This window comes from Oxyura jamaicensis, chromosome 13 (assembly GCF_011077185.1).
Source record: "Oxyura jamaicensis isolate SHBP4307 breed ruddy duck chromosome 13, BPBGC_Ojam_1.0, whole genome shotgun sequence".
NCBI lineage: Eukaryota > Metazoa > Chordata > Aves > Anseriformes > Anatidae > Oxyura > Oxyura jamaicensis.
This window is the reverse complement of record NC_048905.1, coordinates 7,530,962-7,553,323: the sequence shown is the minus strand read 5'-3', so window position 1 is coordinate 7,553,323 and position 22,362 is coordinate 7,530,962. Positions and strand designations below refer to the sequence as shown.

The 22,362-nt window shown below is 43.5% G+C and overlaps 1 protein-coding gene across 1 annotated transcript in view; it reads left to right on the top strand.

The window, feature by feature from the left end:
• The first annotated feature begins 6,604 nt into the window (after positions 1–6,604).
• LOC118173894 (protocadherin alpha-C2-like) overlaps positions 6,605–22,362 on the top strand; it is an 81,333-nt gene continuing 65,575 nt past the window's right edge. The window contains exon 1 of the mRNA XM_035338850.1: positions 6,605–8,853. Within this exon, the coding sequence (XP_035194741.1) occupies positions 6,742–8,853 (2,112 nt within the window). The 5' untranslated portion in view covers positions 6,605–6,741. The remainder of the gene's footprint in view (positions 8,854–22,362) is intronic.

The window sequence follows — 22,362 nt, the reverse complement described above, 5'->3', positions numbered from 1 at the left end:
ATTGAAAAGTAGGGAGAAAGAGAGACTGGATGCATGGAGAACTGTTGGAGGGAGGTTTTTTTTTTTTTTGGCCTCGTCATGCCTCTCCCCAGGACCTGACCCCACTCTCAAAGTGTTGTGGCCTCTGTTCTACACTATGCTCCTCAGAAAAGTGCTGTGAAAAATAAAGTCAAAAATTGTTCTGTTTCCATTAGTCGAAAGAGGAAGTGACTGAGAGAAAAGCTGAAGATGGAATTTCTATATGCAATATTAAGTAGCATAGAAATGATAGGATGAAGTGTTTTGCTTTTCCTGCCTATAGGCCACAAGAAGCTGGGAAACGTTGATACAGATAGAGATGTTCACAAAATTGGTTTCCAGATTGATTTCCATATGTAGAGAGTGATTGTTTACTTACCGTGTTGTTTTAATGTCATTATCAAAGTGACTTATCCTGGCCATGAACTGATGCCACTGGTCAAGTCTCTTTCCTCATCCAGACCAACTCCGAAGTACTCTGTGTGATGAAATATTAGGGTTTCTTGTTTGATGTTTGAAACTGGATACGACTTCTGCGGGGAAGCTCAAAAAAACGAAATCCAGTAAAGAAATCTGAAAATTTGTGTCGTTTAAAGAAACGGAAAATCATAGGAGTGGCTTATCCCTCTGATCCACAAAAAAATGTGACCGAGTCCCTCGAATTTCTGTTTCCTTCCTGCATCTGTTTTAGATCTCTTAGTAGGGACTTCGAGTTCTTTGTGTATTTGGTGGGGACTGTCTTTGTGAACTCCTCTGGTCACATCCAGCAGCTGATGCATATAAAGCGGAGAATGGATGATATCCTCTTGAGTATGTGTGAGCTGCCTTCATTTGTCTGTGAGCGAGGCTTATCCCAGGGCTGTAGAACAGTCATTTTCTTTCCTTAAATTTTGTTTTATTCACATGGATGGGATAGAAAGCAGGAGAAGCAAACTGCGATCTCCTAGAGAATCCTCTAGTTTAAATTGAATCAACTGGTTGAGTTGATTCAACTATTCGTTGAGTCAACGGTGAAAAAGGATACAAAACAACAGCTCGTTTCCCTGGGCTATGGTTAAGAGCGATGTGGAGTCTCTTAATGCTGATCATTTGGCTTTTGCATGGTTTCTCTTAATTTCTCTGACTGCACTAATGAAAGGAAGATCTGAACGAGATTTGCTGTAGACGTACACTGGCAGGAAATATTTCAGGATTTCTTTTATAAATATATATTAGTCTTAACTTCAGAAACAAATGTCACGGATGCTTTTCCTTCGTAGCCTAGTCGGGGAAGGAGTCGTTAACGGAAGGCACAGGAATATCCCGTCTGTTTCTTGAGTAAAAGGCTTGTCAGTCGCTGCAAGCCCAGGCTCTCATTCCTCATTCCCGCCGCACGTTGTCCTGGGACGTGGTGCAGATTAATCTCTCAGGCACGGCGCCGTCATCGTGGGCGAAGACCGTGGGTGTGCGAGAGGCAGCTGAGGCAGAGCTCAGAGCTGGAGCTGGGCGCGCTGCAGAGCGCTTCCGTGGGCGGCTCCGGAAGCGGAAGAGGGCGGCGGCACAGCAGCTGCTGCGCTCCGCTGTGCTGGCTGGAGGCGGCTTCGCAGCCTTAGGTCCCTGCATTTTGCAGGCAGGGAAATTACCGACACAGCTGTAGGAGGAGCTGCAAGAGACGCCGGGTTCTCCACTCGGAGCTGCTCTGCCGCACATACGGGTCCGGTCCCTGGTAGCCGCCTCTCCCCATCCCCGGCATCTTCTTCCAAGCGTGGTCTCTGCCTGGGGAAACTGAACCAGACTCTGTCCTTGGATTCAGTAGATGACTTCTTGTTTGCTATGTAGCGAATAGCACGTCGTGAGTCCCTCTTTCTGCAGCTTGATGTGGATGATGAGGATGTGGATAGTGAGGATTTTCCCGGGGTTCACCGAAAACTAGAAATCCTTTGCGTATGAGATAATTCTCCCCGGCTCATTTTAGCAATCGCCGCTCCTGCAGTGCCCAAGTAGCACCTGCGAGCTCCCTCGGCTTGCTGAAGGGCATCTCGACATCGCTGGCCGCTCAGGCAGCGGTCAGATCCTGCCTCCACAGGGGGCGGTCAGCCCTGCGTTAACAAAAGCCGACCAGCGCGGGGCTGCAGCGCGTTGCGGAACGGCTCTGCCCGCCCCGACCACGGGGGCAGGGAGCTTGCCGGGGGGGCGGAGAGGCGGCTGGGCACGGGAGTCGGATCAGTCCACGCGGGACAGCGCGGGGTGCCCGTTCTTTCGGGCTGCTGGGGGCATCGCCATCCTTGCCTTCGTGCCTGCCCCGGGGAGCCCCTATAAGAAAGGCGATAACAGCATCCCTGCCCCTCCGTCGGCAGCCGTTGTCTCCCTGCTCCTCGCCGGCAATTTGGGCTCGGTCCGAAGAGCTTCCCCTTGCTTCTGGCCCCGCTCTTCCTCAGTCCGCCGGCAGATCCTCTTCTTTGTCGGGCTACGAGCTTTGCTCACGCTCCTGTCCGGCCAGAGATGAAGGCTGCGGCTGCCTGTACGGGACAGCTGCCGGCGTGGCGAGCTCGCCCGTTCCCCGCCGAGGAGAAACCGCAGGGCTGTCGGTCCTTCCACTTCCCCGGCGGCTTCGGCCCCTTCTGCTGTCTCCCGACTGGGACTCAGCTGCCTGGTCCGCGGCTAGCACCAGCGGGGCCCTCGGTTCTGGTGGGCATCCCTGAAATTTCCCCACGGACCGAGAGGGCCATGTCCGTGTTCTGCCAATCTCCCTCTTATTCGCTTTTTTTTTTTTTTTTTTTTTTTTTTTTTTTGTCCTTGCTCGCTTAACGGTTTCTTCTGGCCGCTACCATTGTCGCGGGCACAACGTGCACGTCTGGACGAATGACGTCTTCTTGCTGGAAAAGGAGGTGATTGGCTGAAAATACAAAATAGGGCAGGACGAAGAGAACGTAAGGGATGATCGGGGCTCCGAGGCGGGGTAAATGCAACGTTGCAGCCGCCTACCGGCAGGACCGACGTGAGGGAAGCGCGCATCGGGGGCGGGAAGTGATGGGAGGGGTTATGGTGAGCGACAACCCGGAGGGCACGGTCCGTGCCCTCCGGGTGGCAAAAAGTTGAACTCTTCGGCGATTCGGGTCGGTCAGCTGTCAGGGGAGGGCAACAGAGAACGGTTCAGAGGTGACATATTGAAGGCACACGTGAGAGCAGAGGCGAGGGATTTAGAACAGTGGTTACGTTATCCTCTGTGGTACCACGGGAAGTGTCTACGTTAAAGGTATTTAGTCTGGCAGATGTACGAATAACGTAATTAGGATAAGCGACCGGAGATGGAGAGGAGACCTTGAAATTAGGAATTATGAAATTGTGTTAGGAGGAAGGGTGGCAGAGCAAGCACCATGGCTGGCTGTTGAGACACATGTGCTGATGAACGAAGCTGCCTGACTACTGGGGGCATCACTGTCCACAGCAGAGTACAATAGCACAAAGGCTGCCAAAATATTAAAGCAGGGCTGAAAGGTTTTTAAGAAGTGTTAAAAAGGAGAGTTGAAGGCAGGTCGCCATAAAGTCTTGAAGAAAAGCATTAGGCAAAATTGAAAAGGACTTGAGGCACAGCAGGAAGCTGAAGAAATTACCTTGGATGGTAAAAGAGTAGTAAATGAGTGAATTAAAGCCAAAATCGATATAGGCTGCTAGATAGTTCTAAACAGGTGAGTATATCTTGGAAAGACGCAAATCTGCAGTTACTTTGACTGATTTTGTCCACTGTTCATTAAGCAGTTTCTTCTAGCACTGATGGTATTTCAGGCACCAGTACACCACATACCCACAGTTTTTTTTTTTTTTTTTTTTTTTTTTTTTTTTTTTTTAACGTACCTTTGAATGGGTTTGCCTGTTCAACAGGGGGCTCTTGGACCCAAAAATCTTGGGTTTGCAAAATCAGTCACAGACTGGTGACTACAGTCTGTGTTTTACCTATGTGTGCAACTGGGACACCAACACCCATCTGGCCCAGCCTTCCCATGTGGATTGGTTTATCTTTGTCACTGGCCAACGCTAAGGGAAGTTACAAGTATTTTCTTTATCTTTAATAGGTGTTAATCCATTGGGTCAAGGTGTTTATAACGATTGTGTATCACTGCAGAACAGTAATAACATCTTTTTCATATGTTGTAGAGGACAACAAATCTTGGCAGCCAAGATATCTAGGGAAAATCTCGGATGTGGAGGTCTTGATGACACTTTTAGGGTCACTAAGAGGGAATTGGGGATTTCTACTGTTCACAAGCAAACAAAAAAAAAATCAAACACCAAGGTTAATAGTGTATTATAGATATTTATATTATGTGCTGTATCCAGTAGTCCCTTGACAAATTTACATGGTGTATAAAATAAGGTGGGTGCACACCAGCCTCACAAATCCTGCACTCAGACCCCTGCAGCTCTAACAGGGGCTGTATAGTCAATGCAATAAAAGGTAAATGCAACATTCAGGCACTCCCAGGATCATCGGGAGTTAGAAAATGATAATAACTACAGATATTTGTGCTGGGGCTGACCAAGGCTTGCTCTGGTGCTGACAGGATAGAAACCTCTCTGGAAGTTTTTGCTGAGCTGTGAGGATTCAAAGAGATCTATTGATTTTTTATTTATTTATTTATTTATTTTACTTAATATCTAGCTTCTGGCTGTGGTCCTGATTTTCTCCATTTTTAAAAAGGCTGTATATTCTGTGTAATAGAAATGCTCTTAGAATCATAGAGTCATAAAATATCCTGAGATGGAAGGGACTGACATGGATCTGACTCCTGGATCCACACAGGACCACTCAAAAAATCAGACCATGTGTCTGAGAGCCTGACTCTCCCCTGTCACAGATCCATGCCATTCCCTTGGGGCCTGTTGCTGTCCTCAGAGAGCAGAGATCAGCACGTGCCCTTCTGCTCCCCTTGGGAGGAAGCTGCTATGAGGCAGGCTGCTATGAGGCCTCCATCCCCTCAGCCTCTTCTCTGGTCTCAATAAACCGACAGACCTCAGCTGCTCCTCATCCTCTTCTCCTCCAGACCCTTCACCATCTTCTCCACTTGCACAGAAATTCTCAGCTGCATAAAGAAGCAGCAGATGCAGAAGGGTTAAGATCTTTCCTTGCTGCACATTTATAGCCTCTTGCTTTTGATTGATCAGGATCTCATGTTAATAAGCTCTCAAGAAGGAAGCTGGAATCTCAGGAGACCAGAGGCTTTGTCAGAGTCGAAGCCGGGGTAAATTGCTGCTGAAGGTCACTCCAGGAAGGTATTTTGCAGTGCATTCTGCCTTCTCCCACCTGCTTAGTGGGTCGGGGAAGCAGACAGCTTTGATATTCATGTGCGTGGTCTGTTACCTCTGTGTGATAGCAACTCGTCTTCCAACAGTTCTGGGCTTGTCCTAAATTTGAGAGCTTTCCGGCGCCGGTATTCACTTCTCTGCAAGTAATTTGCATGCTGCAGCCTCCCGGTTCCCCCCGCGCACCCGAGCTGTCCCATCCTGCTTCGGTGGGTTGGATGGGAGCTCGTCTGTGGCTGCGGGTGGTCAAACTGGGACTGTCAGAGAAGAGACCCACCTTCTATCCAGTAACCCGAATTAATTTACCGGGCCTAGAAGAAGAAACAGGAAAGAGTCCCTCTCATTATTTTTTTTCCCTTCGTTTTAGATTAACAAGGATAGAGCCGACTGTCTCCTTTAATTGTGCTCTTAAAACCCCTCTGGGAGATGTTGTTCTCAGCCAGAGCGTGCTGGGACTATGCTGACCCATGTTTAGCCGATGCTTGTCACTTGTCATACGCGTTTCCTTTCCGCCCTGTTACTCTGATAGCGGGCGGCGGGCGCATCGTCTCGCTGGAGCTGAAAGGGGGAGGGAGCGGGGGCTTCTCCGCAGCTTTCCCTTACGGAAACTCAGCCCTGCCGCAGAGTCAGGGACCCAGAGCCACATTCCCCCCCGCCTCCCCCTCCGTCCCTTCTCCGTATCTCCATCGGGGCGTTTTTTTTTTTTAAAAAAAAAAAAAAAAAAAAAAAAAAAAAAAAAAAAAAACACGGCGGGGTGGCAGCGGCGGGGGGTCGCAGCCCCCTCCCCCGGCAGCGCAGGTGGCGCCGCGGCCTCTGGGTGGCGCCGCCGCCGCGGGCCGCCGCCGTGCGCCCGGTAAGAGACGCGCGGGGCCACCGCGCCGGCCACAACGAGCGGCGGCGGCGGGAGCAGCGGAGCGCAGCGCAGCGGAGCGCAGCGGCCGCCTCTCCGCGCGCGGCGGCGGCGGAGCCGCGCGGGGCCGGGGCGCTTCCACGGCTGAAGCGAACTTCTCGCTTTCCCGTCGGTGCGCCCCGGTGCCCGCTCGCTGGGAACTTCGGACGTCTGATGAGATACCGGATTATGTTCCTGCCGAGCCGGGCTGCGGGGAGCTGAGAAGGGGAGGAAGAATGCGGGTCTATTTAATGGTCTTCTGCCTTACTTGGTGCACCGCGAACGGGCAAGTAGTGTACTCCATCGCCGAGGGAACAGAGCGCGGAGTGTCTGTGGGGAACATAGCGGAGGACATAGGAATAGATGCGGCTGCACTTTCAGCCCGGAAATTTCGCATGATCACCGGTTCAAGTAAGCAATATTTTAATATAAATGCAAGCACGGGGGTTTTATCTATTAACGAGCCCATAGACAGAGAGCAGATTTGTGAATTAAAATCTACTTGTCTTCTGAATTATGAACTTGTGCTAGAAAACCCTCTAGAGCTTTATAGGATGGAATTTAAAGTCCTGGACATAAATGACAACTCCCCCATCTTTCCCTTAAGTGAATACCATATAAATGTGCCTGAGTTCCTGTCACCCGGGGCACGGTTTGCACTCCCCAGTGCCCAAGATCTTGATGAAGGTACCAACAGTGTCCAGAATTATACCCTGAATCCCAGTGAACATTTCCATTTGGAAATACAGATGCGCGGGGAGGGGAGTAAGTATCCTGAATTGGTTCTGAAGAAAGCCTTAGACAGAGAGCAGCAAGCCACTCACAGACTTGTTCTTACAGCCAAAGATGGTGGGGATCCTCCAAAGTCTGGTGATGTTCCAGTCATTGTGACTGTGTTGGATACCAATGACAATGCACCAGAATTTGAACAATCAGTTTATAGGGCGAGTGTCTTGGAAAACTCCCCCAATGGCACTTTGGTAGTGCAAGTGCATGCTACGGATTTGGATGAAGGTCCCAATGGAGAGGTCATGTATTCATTTAGCAATACTACTGCTGCTGACCTACAGCGAATGTTCTTAATTCACCCGCACAGTGGAGAGGTGACAGTCAGTGATGTTTCAGCTGTTCAGAGACCACTCCTAGAGATGCTTATTGAAGCAAGGGATAAAGGGGCATTTGCTATGTCCAGCACAGCTAAGCTGCTGGTGGAGATCACTGATGTGAACAATCATGGCCCGGAGATAACAATTGCATCCCTTTACAGTCCCATTCCTGAGGATGCTGTTCCTGGCACAGTGATAGCTCTGCTGAGTATTATGGATAAAGACCCTGGGGAGAACGGGAAAGTAACCTGCCAGATCCCTGATAACCTTCCCTTCCAGTTAAAACCTTCCCTGGAAAACTATTACAGCATGGTCACCAGTGGGCTTCTGGACCGAGAGCTGATCAGCGGGTACAACATCACCATTACTGCTACAGACTTGGGCTCTCCTCCTATCACCACTCAGAAGACCCTCTGGGTGCAGATTTCTGATGTGAATGACAACCCCCCTGTCTTCGCTGCTGACACATTTGATGTGTTTGTGGAAGAGAACAATCCACTTGGTGCTTTTCTCTACCAGGTCTCAGCATCTGACTCTGATATAGGGGAGAATGGACAGATCTCTTATATGCTCAGGAATTCCACAGTTGCAGGCAGTGCCCTGGCCAGCTTTTTGTCTGTGAGCTTGGCCAATGGGAGCATCTATGCAAAACGTGCCTTTGACTTTGAGCAGCTTAGGAGCTTCTATTTCCAAGTGGAAGCCAAGGACAATGGGTCACCAGCTTTGAGTGCTGCCATAACTGTGAATGTTTACATCTCAGACCAGAATGACAATGCCCCAGCTATTCTGTATCCTGTGAGCCAGAATGGCTCAGTGGCAGTGGAAGTTGTGCCCCGCCTGGCTGATGAGGGTTACCTTGTAACCAAAGTGGTGGCAGATGACGAAGACAACGCAGAGAACGCCTGGCTCTCCTATCACCTTGCCCACTCCTCTGATTCCACCCTGTTCCACCTGGCACCACACTCCGGTGAGCTGCGCACCACACGCTCCATGCGTACCACTGACTTCCTCAAGCACAAGGTAGTTGTGGTGGTTCGGGACCATGGGGACCCACCACTCTCCTCTACGGTGACTGTGGGCATCCTGCTGGCTGACAGTCTGCCCCAGGCTCTGCCTGACTTTGATGACAATGGGGAGCCACCACCACTGCTCAACGCTACAAACCTCTATTTGATTGTTTCCCTTGCTTGTGTCTCCTGCATCTTCACAGTGTTCCTCCTCTTTCTTGCTCTTGCACGGCTGTGCCACTGCCGGGCCTGTCACCACCAAAGCTGCTGCAGCAGCAGCTGTTGCTGCCCAGCTGATGAGTATGGAAAGTATTGCTACAGTGTGCACATGCTTCCCAGCTCCCACCTCCCACCGGACATGCTGGAGGTCACTGGTGTGGGTAAACTGACTCATACCTACTTATACAGGGCATCTGTAGGCTTTGGGCATGGTAACAGCAGCATCCCAAATGGTGATGCTGGGAACGTTCCCAGTGGCTCAAGGTTACAGGTGCCAGGACCCTGCCTCCAAGTGCAGCAGGTCCAAAGTGATCGCTTGAGTGCTGTCCTAATGGTAAGTACTTTTTTCATTTTTTTTTTCTCCGAAGCATGTGGCCACCTAGAAGCTACTGAGGGTATTTGCAGGATAGCAAGTGTAATTTCATGGCACCTGGAGGAAACTTCAGGACCTTTTATATCTTTCCTAAAGCCAGGATCTGACTGAAAAGCTCTCTTTGGGTGGAACATGGTCATGGGATGATAAAAGAGAATTTCTGTCACAAACATTTGGACATGCAGATATAGCTGAAGGTAAATGAAATTGTAAATGAAAGGTAAATACCTTACAAGCTGTGCCATTCTATTCAGATAGCTAAGTAGGGTCGTGATAAGAGTCCATGCAAGTTTCTGATTCATGTGAGGTTTTTACACTGTATAGAGTCATTGATGTCTTTTCTAATTCCTGAGATTTTTTTCATTGAGGGGTGAGTGGTTTGCTAAGCCAAGATGCTGGTTTACAATATGCAAAGTAGGCCTATGTTGTAATACCAGGAATTCAATATCCAGCACCTCTTTAGAAAATGTCATTTGTAGTGCTCATCTCTCTTTTAAAGCAATCCACATGTTTTGTGAAACTAAAATAATTCTCTTCTGACCCTTTGACCAATCCTTTTTCTCCTCATTACTGTTACGTCTTATTGTCATCACGTGTAAGGTTACAAGGTGGGATGTGTTGTAGGTTTAATCTTCTGTGTGTTACTGTGTCACTTTGTCCAAGATTCAGTGTTCTTATATGCAAAGTATAATAGGTTATATTTTTAATCAGTGTTGTGCATCAACACATGAGGTATATTTTTGTGAAGTTTTGAGATGTTTTGCCTTCAGATCATCAACTTTCTCTATTATGTATGACAGCAATTTATTTGTCTAGTTAGCAGCTATGGGCCATAAAAGCATCATTGTGACTATGAACCAGATGATTGCTCAGGTATGCTGAGTCATTTAATTTGGTTTATACCAAAATTAAACATATTGTTAAAGAGTGATTTATTTTTTTCTTCAGTTACGCCAGCTTTTGATGCCTCAGTTTAAGTAACTAGAGGAATCCTGATCTTCAGGGAACAGTTTCTGAGACTCGGTGCTCTAGTATGTTTCACGTTCCAACATTAGGAGAAATTAGATGCCACTTCTTTTAGGATTACAGAGTTGTGACCAGTGTTGGCTCCGTCCAGGCCAATGTTCTGTGGTAAGAGCGATTCCAGATGTTCCCAAGGCAAATGTGAGAACCCTTGGTAGACAAACATGGTATAATATGCTACCTGCAGTTGTTTTTATCCAAGTTAACAATTATTAGAGATTGTACTAAGTTAGTGATCGTGATATTTATTTTCAGTTCTGAAATCATTATTATACCTTTTAATACTTAGAAATGGCCAGTCCTGTTTTGAACCTAGATATATGGGTAGCTTCAGCAACTTCTTTAGCTAATCGAATACATATTCAGCTTTACTGTATCTGAAAAGCACTTCCTTTTATAACTCTTGAATTTCTGTGTAGTAATTTTAATAAGTCTTCCCTTGTTCTAGAAAAGGTTCCTTATTTGCCCTTAACCAAGCAGTTATTTATGCCTTCTCTTATTCACTTGCTGACAAAATGATATATATATATATATATATTCCTCTTTTCTGAATACCTTTCACACATAAATTCTACTCTCAAGGAAATATCTTTTTTCAAATGTATGCTATTTGATTTACTCCTGATGGTCTACCTAGGATTTAACCAACGTCATAACCAGTTTTAAGTCTCTATAGTGACACGTCTCACTATGCAAGGGGGTGGAATAACTAAGTCTTGCAAAAGTAGATGTGTCAGTGCCTCTCAGTAAGAAACTGTAGTGTCCAAGAAAACAGCAGTTGGCAGTATCAAAAGAAGAATTTTTACCTGAACATTTACTGCACTTTAGGAATGCTATTGATTATTCTGAGGATCTGGGAAAAAAAAAAAAAAAAAAAAAGCTAGTACCTTTATAATGGGGTGTAAAACCTCTTTGGCAATCTTTTAAGTAAGTCTGTCTTCTGTTGGAATGCTAATATTGTCTTATAAGTGTATCCTTGGCTGGAGAGTAGTTGATAATTGCAAAAACTTTCATAACAAAGGTGATATATATATTGATTATTGTCTTTGTTCCTATTGAGCAAGATCTTGAAACTCATGTTACTAACGTATTGGTAGACTGTGTAATAATAAAAATGCAAATGTACCCCTGATCTCTTGAAAAGGAATATCCAAGTGCTTTTCATTACATCTCGCTGTATTTCAGTCATTCAGGTGAATTTTTAGACTTGAAATGTGATACACCTTTTTAGGAAATTTTCATAGTAAGGAAAATAAATTCCAGATTTTTTTTTAATTATTATTTTTGGAGGGGGTGAGGTGGGGGCAATTTTCTTTCCTTAGCTCCTATGTGCAGAGATGGGAAACTGTAGGTGTGACCCATGTGGGAGGTCCAAAGCCTGTGCATTAACTGAGTGAGCAGAAGAGTAAGGGGCAGAGACTTTGAAAATATATCTACCCTTAGAAACAAAATTTTGTCAGTTATTAAAGTGGTGCTGATGAACATAGTGATTTGTTTACTGGATATTCAACTATATATATATATATATATACACACATATATGCATGCATATAATTTACATGTACTGCATTCAGCTCTGGGGACACCAGCATAATAAGGACATGGACCTTAGAGACATCACAGAGTGGATCTAGAGGAGGACCATGAGGATAATCAGAGGGCTGTAACCCCTCTCCTATGAAGACAGCCTGAGAGAGACGGAGAGGATTAAATTAAAGAAGAGAAGGTTCCGGGGAGATCTTATACTGGCCTTCCAATACTTAAAGGGGTCCTACAGGAAAGGTGGGGAGGGACTCTCTAGGACGCTATAGCAGGGAGCGTAATGACAGGACAAGGGATAATGGTTTTAAACTAAAGAGGGTAGGTTTCAATTAGATATAAGGGAGAAAGTCTTCACTATGAGGCCAGTGAGGCATGGAACAGGCTGCTCAGAGAAGCTGTGGATGCCCCATCTGTAGAGGTGTTCAAGGCCAGGCTGGATGGGGCTTTGGGCAGCCTGGGATGGTGGGAGGGGTTCCTGCCCATGGCAGGGGGCTTGTAACTAGATGATCTTTAAGGTCCCTTCCAACCCAGAACATTCTGTGGTTCTACATATTTCTTGTAAAAGTGGTAAATTATTAAAATCAGGTGTGGGTAGAAGCTTCAGTTTGTGTACTTTCATTTCTGTAGCTGCTTTAGTTTCACCAAGTTTTAAAATAAAATGGAGTTAAGTTAAAGGGATACTTGAAAAATAGTTTCCCGCTATCTGAGGTGGAAAAGAGAACTGCTACTCGTTCTTGAAAACTGTTCTTTATTCCAAATCCCTATGGTCTTAAATGTGATTTCTGTGCAGAAATATCACAGTCATTTTTTAGTGATGAATATTTTTACTCCTTTTATGTTAAAATGAGAGGATTTTTTTTTTTTTGTCATTAACCAATAGAAATTTCAATAACGAACAAATTGTAAGTTTGGGTGTTGACTGAATTCTGTGTTTAAGTGCTTTCAGACCAACTCATTTGGAGTTACAAATATAAACATTACGTGATCCTCTGAAGTGAAAGGAGGCCACATTCTATTACTGCCTAAGAATATGCATGTAACAAAAAGAAAACATCAAATACTTAAAGACATTGGGAGCAACTCCTTTAGTTATAAATCAAGGCACCAGGAAAAATTCCAAAATTATAATTTAGGCAGAACTTAAATCACAAATTAAAAAAATATATATTTTTTTAGGATTGTAAAATATATTTATAAGGTTATATATATATATATATATATTTAGTACCTGGAAGATAGAAAAATGCCTACATACACTAAAAGTTAGTTCAGTTCCCAGAATTAAATGTATTTTCAAAATTTAGGTTTATTACTTTATTCTTAGTACTCTTTTGCTTCTGACTTAAATGACAGGCTTGAATGCTTTTTACATATACAGAAGTGTGAGACCATTTTATGCTTTTACATCTTCTATTTAGGTTAAATCTAAAAATAGAACAATGTATGGCTGTAATAGCAATACAGTGAACTGTAACTGCATATCTTTCTGTATCTTGCTGTCTCTTTGTTCAATGTAGCATATGTGACAGCTAAGTGAAAAGCATATCTTATGCTGCAATGCTACTTTGCTGTGTTGAAGAAAAAGACATTGGTGGCTTTACTGACTATAGGAAGCATTAGTTCATTGAGTGTTTTCAGGGTCATGATGTGGCCATGGATTTTTAGTCTTTTTGTCTGCTTGTTTTGTCCACTGTGTACATAAAAAAAGGCCTGTAAAATGTTTGCAAATTCAGAGTGGGATAACTCCTCTGTGATTTTGCAATCAATATTTAGGTTACATTAAAAAATAGACACAAATTTAGCAATGGATAATATTTCCTGATAAACTGTGATGTCAGTGGAATCATTTTACACAAGGTGTCATGCATTTCAAGTGACAAAAATGGATGCACTTGCTTATTGACAGTGGCATGCAATCTGTGCCCAACTGCTGCAGACTAAGCATCAGTGCCTTATTCACACAAGTAAAGACCAGCCATGTGAGTTAATCACTCCCTGCATCTCATTCTGATGGAACCGTGCCTCATAACATGGCTGAATATAAAAGTAAAGCAACCTTATATTTTTTTCCTGTCTGAACATGTCCAGAAACAGCAGTCTTATGTCAACATTGTAAGAATCCTGTTGTGTAGGCAGATTTCTTGGCTACAGAATCAGGCTTGGAGTCTGGCCAAGAAAATCCTAGAAACAGTGATATTAAAGAAAATTCAGCAATGGAAATTCAGTAGGTTTCCCTCTTCCTGACTACTTTAATTATCTTTCACAAAGAAGGATGCAGCCTCAAAGTTCAACAACAGTGTGTTCAGAAAAGGCTACAGATGCCTGAGATGAACCTTTGCATGTCTGCTGTTTGCCTCGCAATTCTATTTTTAGAAGTAATGGAAGGGAGAGTGACAGAAGGAGTAGCTTGAGACAAAGGCCTTGAGGAGATGTGAAGAGTAATGTGTCTGTATTTTGAGATGTTTAAAGGCAAGGATGATCGGGGAAGCCTAAATTATGAACTGGGCTGAGGGAGAGTGGATGTGAGTAGTACATCTTGTATGAAAACATAAGATGAGAAAACACCATTTGGATCAAGTCCAGTCCTTTTCTATATCAGGCATCATTTGATCTTAAATCTTCACATTTAAAAAATTAATTTTACTTGTAAAAATACTCCTTTTAATTGCAAAATTCCCTATGTTGTGCTGACTATTCCTGTTGGAAAGTTATTCTTCCTAGGCCTTAAAAAACTCTCTTCTGACATCCTGTCAATAGTTATTTGCTATGAATTTGTAGATGCTTGTTCTTGTGCCAGCAATATTCTTTTAATACGTAGTTTTTGTCCCTCTTTATGGCTTGTTTTCTTCATAGCTTAGAAAGCAACCACATTTTTCTTAGGCTTTACTTGACAACAGATCAACCTCTTTTAAATTTTTTTCTGAGGTCATCTCTGTGCTTGTCTGATCATGCTAATATCCCATCTCTGTATCTGCTTTTTCTGTGTGGATATATATTTCTTGCAAAGTTGTGTCCAGAATTATATATATTTCCAGAAGGCCTTTTACACAGTGAGAGGAATATTTCCCTATCCAGGGGATAGAAAATACATTGCCTGATGCTTCTTGAGATGGCAGTTATCTTCTCCATAGTTTTAATGTGTTGATTGATTGGGCTGGAGCACCTCTCCAATGAAGGAAGGCTGAGAGAGCTGGGGATGTTCAGCCTATAGAAGAGAAAACTCTGGGGTGATCTTATTGGAACTTTTTAATACTTAAAGGTTGCTTATAAAAAAAACAACTTTTTGCTGAGGCAGAAAATGACAGAACAAGGGGGAATGGTTTTAAACTAAAAGAGGGGAGATTTAGATGAGATGTTAGGAAGAAATTATTTCCTTAAAGGTTGGTGAGGCACTGGAATAGGTTCCCCAGAGAAGCTGTGGATGTCCCATCCCTGGAAGTGTTCAAGACCAGCTTGGATGAGGCCCTGGGCAACCTAATCTCGTGGGTGGCATCCCTGCCCATGACAGGAGGGGTGGAACTAGATGATCTTTAAGGCCCCATTCTATGATTCTGTGGTCAGTCAGGTAAGTATTACCACAAGACTGTGATGGTGAGGTGGAGGGGGAAGGTTGGTTCCCAAGATGGTGTTTCTTCTCCCTAACTTTGCTCATGTAAATGCTTGATGTTTGAGCCTTACACATTAGAAAGACATAGCCACCTGCTGAGAGTATCTTATACTGTCTTAGAAATCTTGTCTCTTTTTGCTGTGTTTAGACACAGCACTCAGACAAGATGCACAACTTTTAATTGTCTGAAATTAGATGGGAGTCTGTATATTGGGCTCTTAGATGTCATTCATTTCTGTGATGGGTGTCAAGTTGTTCCTGCAGTGAATCACAAAATGGCCAAGTTTGGAAAGGACCTCTGAAGATCATCTGGTCCAACCCCCCTGCTGAGCAGGATCACCTAGAGCACATTGTTCAGGATGGCATCCAGGTGGGTTTTGAATATCTCCAGAGAAAGAGACTCCACAACTTCTCTGAGCAACCTGTTCCTGGGCTCTGTCACCCTCCCAATAAAGAATTGCCCTCTCATATTAAGCTGGAACTTCCTGTGCTACAGTTTGTGCCCGTTGCCTCTTGTCCTTTTACTGGGCACAACTGAAAAGAGACTGGCTCCACCCTCTCGACACCCTCCCCATAGATTTTTATACACATTGATGAGGTCTCCCCTCAGTCTTCTCTTTTCCAGCCTAAACAGGCCCAGTTTTCTCAGCCAACCCTCATACAACAGGTGCTCCAGCCCTCTGATCATCGTTGTAACCCTCCTCTGGACTTGCTCTAGTAGTTCCATGTCCCTCTAGTGCTGGGGAGCCCAGAACCTGGACACAGTACTCCAGGTGTGGCCTCACCAGGGCTGAGGATCACCTCCCTTGACCTGCTGGCAACACTCTTCCAAATTTCCAAATGGTGCTATATGGTTGTCTTCAGCAAATATTATTACAATAGCCCAACTACTTATGCTATCATCCATTTGCTTAGAGTTACACTTGCGCTGGACTATTTGAAGTCACAGTTAATCAAAAGATTGACAGCAAAAACCCAACACCAGAACTGAAAAGACAGGCAAGCAGGCTCATAGGAATTATGTGATTCAGTTGAGATTTTCAGAGCAAAGAAAATGGCAGGACAAAATCTCAAATGCTATCAGAGGCATCCGGAGAATAAAAGCAGATTTGACAAGCGTAGCAAGTAGGAAATAAATATCAGAGAAAGAAAGTACAATAAGAGAAAAAGGAGAGATTTTTACTGTCCAGTCTTTGAGCAGTGTCTCTAAGAACATATTTTTGTTCTTTGGATTCTTTCTTGTTCCAATGGGATTATTTAAAAAAATATATTATTATTTATTCTGATTGCTTATTTCTTCCATCCCTCCCTCAGCTTGTCCCAGTCTGATGGATGTTTTCTCCCTGACACCTTGTTCAGAAGCTTTTCATTTGTTTTTTGTTCTGAAAAAAGCTGTCTTCTCAAAGTAAAACACCTTCTGGTCTGCAAAACGAAAGTTTATGACGTTCATTTAAGAAACATGGGGATTTTGGTTCCAAGAAGTTCTGTTCCTCATCACTTGCCAATTCCTGTGTAGGGAGCAGGAGCTGAGCAAGGTATTTTTACAGTTGAATGGGCTCTTCATCTTTTGAACTGCATAGTTGTTTCTTACGTGTCTTGGGGATGCACTTGAAATAACTGTCAGTCTCTGCTTTGTAGACAACAGTTATATGGGGATTGGAACAATATCCTTATGGTTAAAGCAGTTTTCATTGCATGATACTAAATTCACAGGGGTGTGATCAGACCTATATTATTAAGGCATAAAGCTTGATTTCAGACTTCTCATTTTGTGAGATCCCATGAATCCAAATACAAGAGAGATATAGAGCTACTGGAGAGAGTCCAGCAAAGAGCCACTAAGATGGTTAAGGGACTGGAGCATCTCTCCTTTGTGGAAAGGCTGAAAGATCTGGGACTCTTCAGCCTGGAAAAAGAAGGCTCACGGGAGAGATCTCATTAATGTGTGTAAATATCTGAAGGGAGAGTGTAAAAAAGATGGAGCCAGGCTCTTTTCAGTTGTGTCCAGTGCCAGAACAAGAGGCAGTGGGTGCAAAGTGAAGCAGGTTCCCTCTGAACATCAGGAAACACTTCTTTACTGTGAGTGTAATGCAGCATTGATAGAGATTATAAAGAGAGGTTGTGGAGTCTCTCCTTTGGAGATGGTAAAAAGCCATTTAGACCTGGGCACCCTTCTCTGGGTGGCCCTGCTTGAGCAGGGTATTGGACCAAATAGACCCAGAGGTCCTTGCTAACCTCAACCACTCCATGATTCTGTGATGCCCTTAACAGAGGGGGTGTGATGGCTGTGCCCTACTGTACAGAGCTGTAGGATGATGAGGGACAAATACTTCAACTTCTAGGATATAGACTGTATCCTCCAGCAGGATTCCCACTGGAAATAATGGGCAGTTCCTAGGAGAGAGTGTGGTGCTGGGCTGCAAATGTGTGAGACAGACAGGTGTTGCTGAAGTGTGAGTAAATGCTTGTGGACTACAGAGATGGAATTTAAAATTTTGTCTTTCACTTTTTTTTTTTTTTTTTTCCTTTAAGAGACTTAACAAGTTTAAGCCTTTGGTTGAATAAAATTGAGAGAACAGCAGCTAGAGGAAGCAAGCCATTTTAAAGTTACAGGATTTAGCAGAACTTTTGCCTTTTATTTTTGTGTCTACACTAGTCAAATGTCCCTGGATATTTGTTGCTCAGTCAAAGTTAGTGTGGTGGAGATTTAAAAATAAATGAGTTTGGAGAAAAATTAGTTGATGGAAGAAAAGTTTTTATTGACTGTATACTCTGTGCGAGGATGATCTATCCCTAAGATTTGTGATGTCAAGGGATTTCTATCTGAAAATTCACACACCATGGACTTCTAGATAGTCTTTTTTAATTATTTTTTTTCTATATAGCCTGCTGAATTATTCTTTTTGGAAAGAAAATAAAAAAAAATCTAAATTACACGTTTGCTTAGAAACAAATTCCTATGTTTTTCATTTTCATTCATCTTAAGATACCAAGCATACCAAAAGCACAAAAGATACGGCATTTGGTTATAAAGAGCTACAGAATTTAAGGAGAAAATGGGAAATTTATGAATACTGGTTAAGCACCAGCACTTTGCTGCTCAGGCTACAGCACTATATAACTAATATAACTATAACTATTTGATTAGTTGGTTGTTTAATGACAAAATCTGGTGAAAAGACACAGATCTTGCAAAGAGCACAATAATGACTAAAGGTGCTGAAACAGGACTGATTTAACATTTTATACTGTAAACTCAAAAGACCCTTGCAATGATGCAGGCTGAGGTATTTAATTTTTAAAAGGATTTCAGATTTTTATCCAGAATCCCATTTGCTTGCAATTACCGATTCTTCCTCTATCCCTCACAGCCTTCAGTCTCCCCCTCTCCCCAAAGGAAGTCTAGCCAAATTATTCAAATAATCTTAATTCTGCTATGTATATCAGCCTGCTATTTATCTCATACCTGTTTATGAGGAAATCCACAATGTTTCAGGAATCATTGAAATGTGATGTTGTAAATATACTTTCTCCTGTTGACTCATTTTTCTTGCTTGTAAAAGCCTAATCTCAGGCAGTTTGGCCTGTATCAATTCTGTCATCAATATATCCTTTTAAGTGAATACTTCATTTGTTTTTGTTTGTTTGTTTGTTTATGAGTTGGGCAATCATGGATACGGTGAAGATAATCAAACTCTAAAGATATTCGTTTTCAATTAGATATTGCCAGGAGGGAAACGTGGTGATAAAAGATTTCCTACTTCCAGACAGAGAAGAGATGACTGCCTCCTTCTCTCACTTTTTTTGGAAGTAAAATCACACTAGTAAATGACTTGTCTAATCTGAGCTGTCAGCTGGAATACCTTCAAAGGATTTAGGGTAGTTGATTTTGGACTGCTGTTTGCACTTTAATCTTTGTTTGTTTTAATTATATTATATATTTGTCAAGGGATTAGAATTAGTGAGTTCCTGTCTCCTGTTTTATAACATCACGCTTCTCTACAAGGCATTAAATCTCTTTAATGCATCTCACCTTATTTGAAAAAACTACAAGAAAAATTAACTTGAGTTAATGCAGAACATGGAAAGATGCCAGTTTAATCAGGGTCAGAGTATAAGTGTAGAATAAACATACACACTGAAGAATATTATCATTTTGGAGCTCTTTGTCTGGTGAGGCCTTTTACTATTGCAATTATATGTTTCAGGAAACAGCTTTTTTTCATTCAGGCTGCTCAAAGAGGAACCAGATTATTCTGGAAAAAAAAAAAAAAAAAGAACTCTGAACTGATGGGCCTGGAGCTGTAAGTCCCCACTGCATGAAAGAGTAGTCCAACTCCAAGTGGTCCTCTTTTGCATTGTTTATATTGTCATCTAGGAAATGGGGCCAATGTTCTTTAATGTAGCTAATTTAGGTTCTTGTGAAACTTTGGAAACATCCATTGTTGGAGTTCCACTTGACTTATAAACAAGACAAAACAAAAAATGCGAGAGAGGATCTAATAGTAGTCTTCCACTACCTAAAGGGCATATTAGTGACAGAAAAAGAGGAAATAGTTACAAGTTGCAGGAAGGGAAATTCTTGCTGGACACGAAGAAGAAATTGCTTGTTGTGTGAAGGGTGCAACCCAGGGACAGGACCCAGAATGGTGCTGGGATCTCCATCCTCTGAGGTGCTCAAACCCTGATTGGGCAAAGGCCCTGGGCAAGCCAGTCTACTCTGCTTAGAGTAGGAGATGGAAGTAGAGAGCTTCTGAGGTCCTTTCTAACCTATATTTTTTTCCTGTGATTGATTCTTTGCAATATGGCAAAATGTAAACATTTAAAAGTTGTTTTAGCCTTTCTGAAAATGATGTCATTTTAAAAATTTGCACTGAGTTTCAGGGGTTCTTGATGTCTGTATATTTCCCAACAAATGCTCAAACTGTGAAAGACCTGAAATTCATGCCAGGACATCTGAACTCCTGTCAGATGCACAGCCAGTGGCTTCTGCTGTTATGAATCTTAATGCTGGGTTGCACTGAGCTGTCTCCAGCAGTGACTACAGTGAAAATTATAGTCAAGTAACACAAGTTTAGGAAGCTCTGCTTTGCCACACAGCCATGTGAACCAAAACAAACATACCTAGCTTTAGGCAAAGTTTCAGTATCTGAAAGTAGCTTTGTACTTTTGACTGTAATCTCAAGTTCTCTTTGTGGTGGTTTTACCTTGCTAGGCAGCTGATGTCAACCACAACCACTCTCTCACTCGCCCTCCTCAAAGGGATGGAGGGTGAAAATGTGATGAAAAGGGTTCAAGGGTTGAAATAAGGACATGGAGATCACCCTACAATTATCATCATGGGCAAAACAGACTCAGCATAAGGAGATTAGAGAAATTTATTACCTATTACTAACAAGCTAGACAAGTGCAAAACTCAAACTAAAAATACCTTCACCCCCCATCCACCCTCTTCTACACCTTTCCCCGAGTGGCATAGGGGAATGGTGAATGGGGGCTGCGGCCAGTTCCTAATGCTTTGTTTCTGTTGCTCCTTCACAGTCACTCTTTGCTCCTGCCCCACATGGGGTCCCTCCCATGGGATGCTGTCCTTCCTGAACGGATCTTGCATGGGCTGCCCACAGGCAGCAGCTCTTCAAGAACTGCTCCCATATGGGTCCATACCACGAGGTCCATCTATCAGGAGCAAACTGCTCCAACACGGGTCCCCCATGGGTGGCAGATCCCCCCAGCCCCCGTGCTCCTGTGTGGCTCCTCTCCATGGGCTGCAGCTCTGGCCCGGGGCCTGCTCCTGCAGGGGCTCTCCATGGGCCGCAGCCTCCTCCAGGCCACATCCACCTGCTCCATTGGGGGCTCCTCCACGGGCTGCAGCGTGGAGATCTGCTCCATGCGGGATCCATGGGCTGCAGGGGGACAGCCTGCTCCACCAGGGTCCTCTCCACAGGCGACAGGGGAACTTCTGCTGCATGCCTGGAGCACCTCCTGCCCTCCTGCTGCACTGACCTTGGTGTCTGCAAAGCTGGTTTTTACTCTTCTATCCCAGCTGCTGTTGCATAGCGTGTTTTTTTTTTTTTTTCCTTTTGTTAAATCTGCTCTCACAGAGACACAAACAACATTGCTCATTGGCTCATCTCTGGCCAGCAGTAGGTCCTTTTGGAGCTGACTGAAACTGGCTCTTAATTGACATGGGGCAGCTTCTGGGCTGTGCTGACAGAGGCCACCCCTGCACACCTGCTACCAAAATGTTGCCATGTAAACTCAATACGCTCTTTTGAAATTTTTATTTTCCTGCAGTAGAACAAGTATTTTCTAGAAAGCATTTATTTTAATAATTCAGTCCCCACAAGAAGTCTATATATTACCTTTAAATTAAATTTCTTCTCGCTCTCCTTATTAAATGAGGGTTCTTAGGATAAATCAGCAGTATATAAATGATGAGCTTAATTAGTTGAATCAGCTGATGGCTTTGTGCACTCAGGGTTCTAGGATTGCTGTAAGCAGGGAAGAGGAGAGATGTTCCATCATTCTAATTTAAAATTCAGTTTACTGAAAATCATTGCTAATACTCCAAAATGAGCCTGTACCTATCTAGACCTATGCCTGCACTGTACTGTTAATACTAATTAATAGGTAGCTTTATTTGTGATGGTGGCCACTGCACCTGTCCATCCAAACTGAAGTCCTGTAAGGGGTTTTTAATTCCTTGTCCCTTCTGTGAGATACCATGGAGGTTTTGGGAATAATTCTGAAATCTCCTTTAAAATATGTAATGATGGTAATATCAGCCATAAATTTCCTTTGTGATGCCCTTTTGAATGCTTAGTTATTTACTTGCAAATTGATTTTATAAGAATTTATATGAATTTATTCTTTCATTATTCTTTTAACTAATGCAAAGTAGATTTGGGAAAGAAAGAAATACTTGAGCACCTGCAAGCATCTTTCACCTCACTTCACAGCCTGGGGTTTATTATCTGAGATTACACTATTGCAAAACTCATGGAAAAGTTTAACTTTTATAGTGGATCTAGTATTCAAGATTAGACAGGTTGCAGCTATCAGCGATGCTCTTCTCACATTAGAGAAGGAAGATGTCCTTTTGTTTAATGAGACAGCACTTTTTTTCTGGACCCAGAAGACTTAAGGAGTCATGATTGCCATTTCATGACAGTCCAAAGCATTGAAAAAGGCAAAGACATTCAATTTCAAAAACCATTCAATGTCCCTTTTTCATCCTAACTAGAGCAGGAGTATCAAAGAAGTGAGTTAAAATAGCTATACATTGTATATTTTTTTTC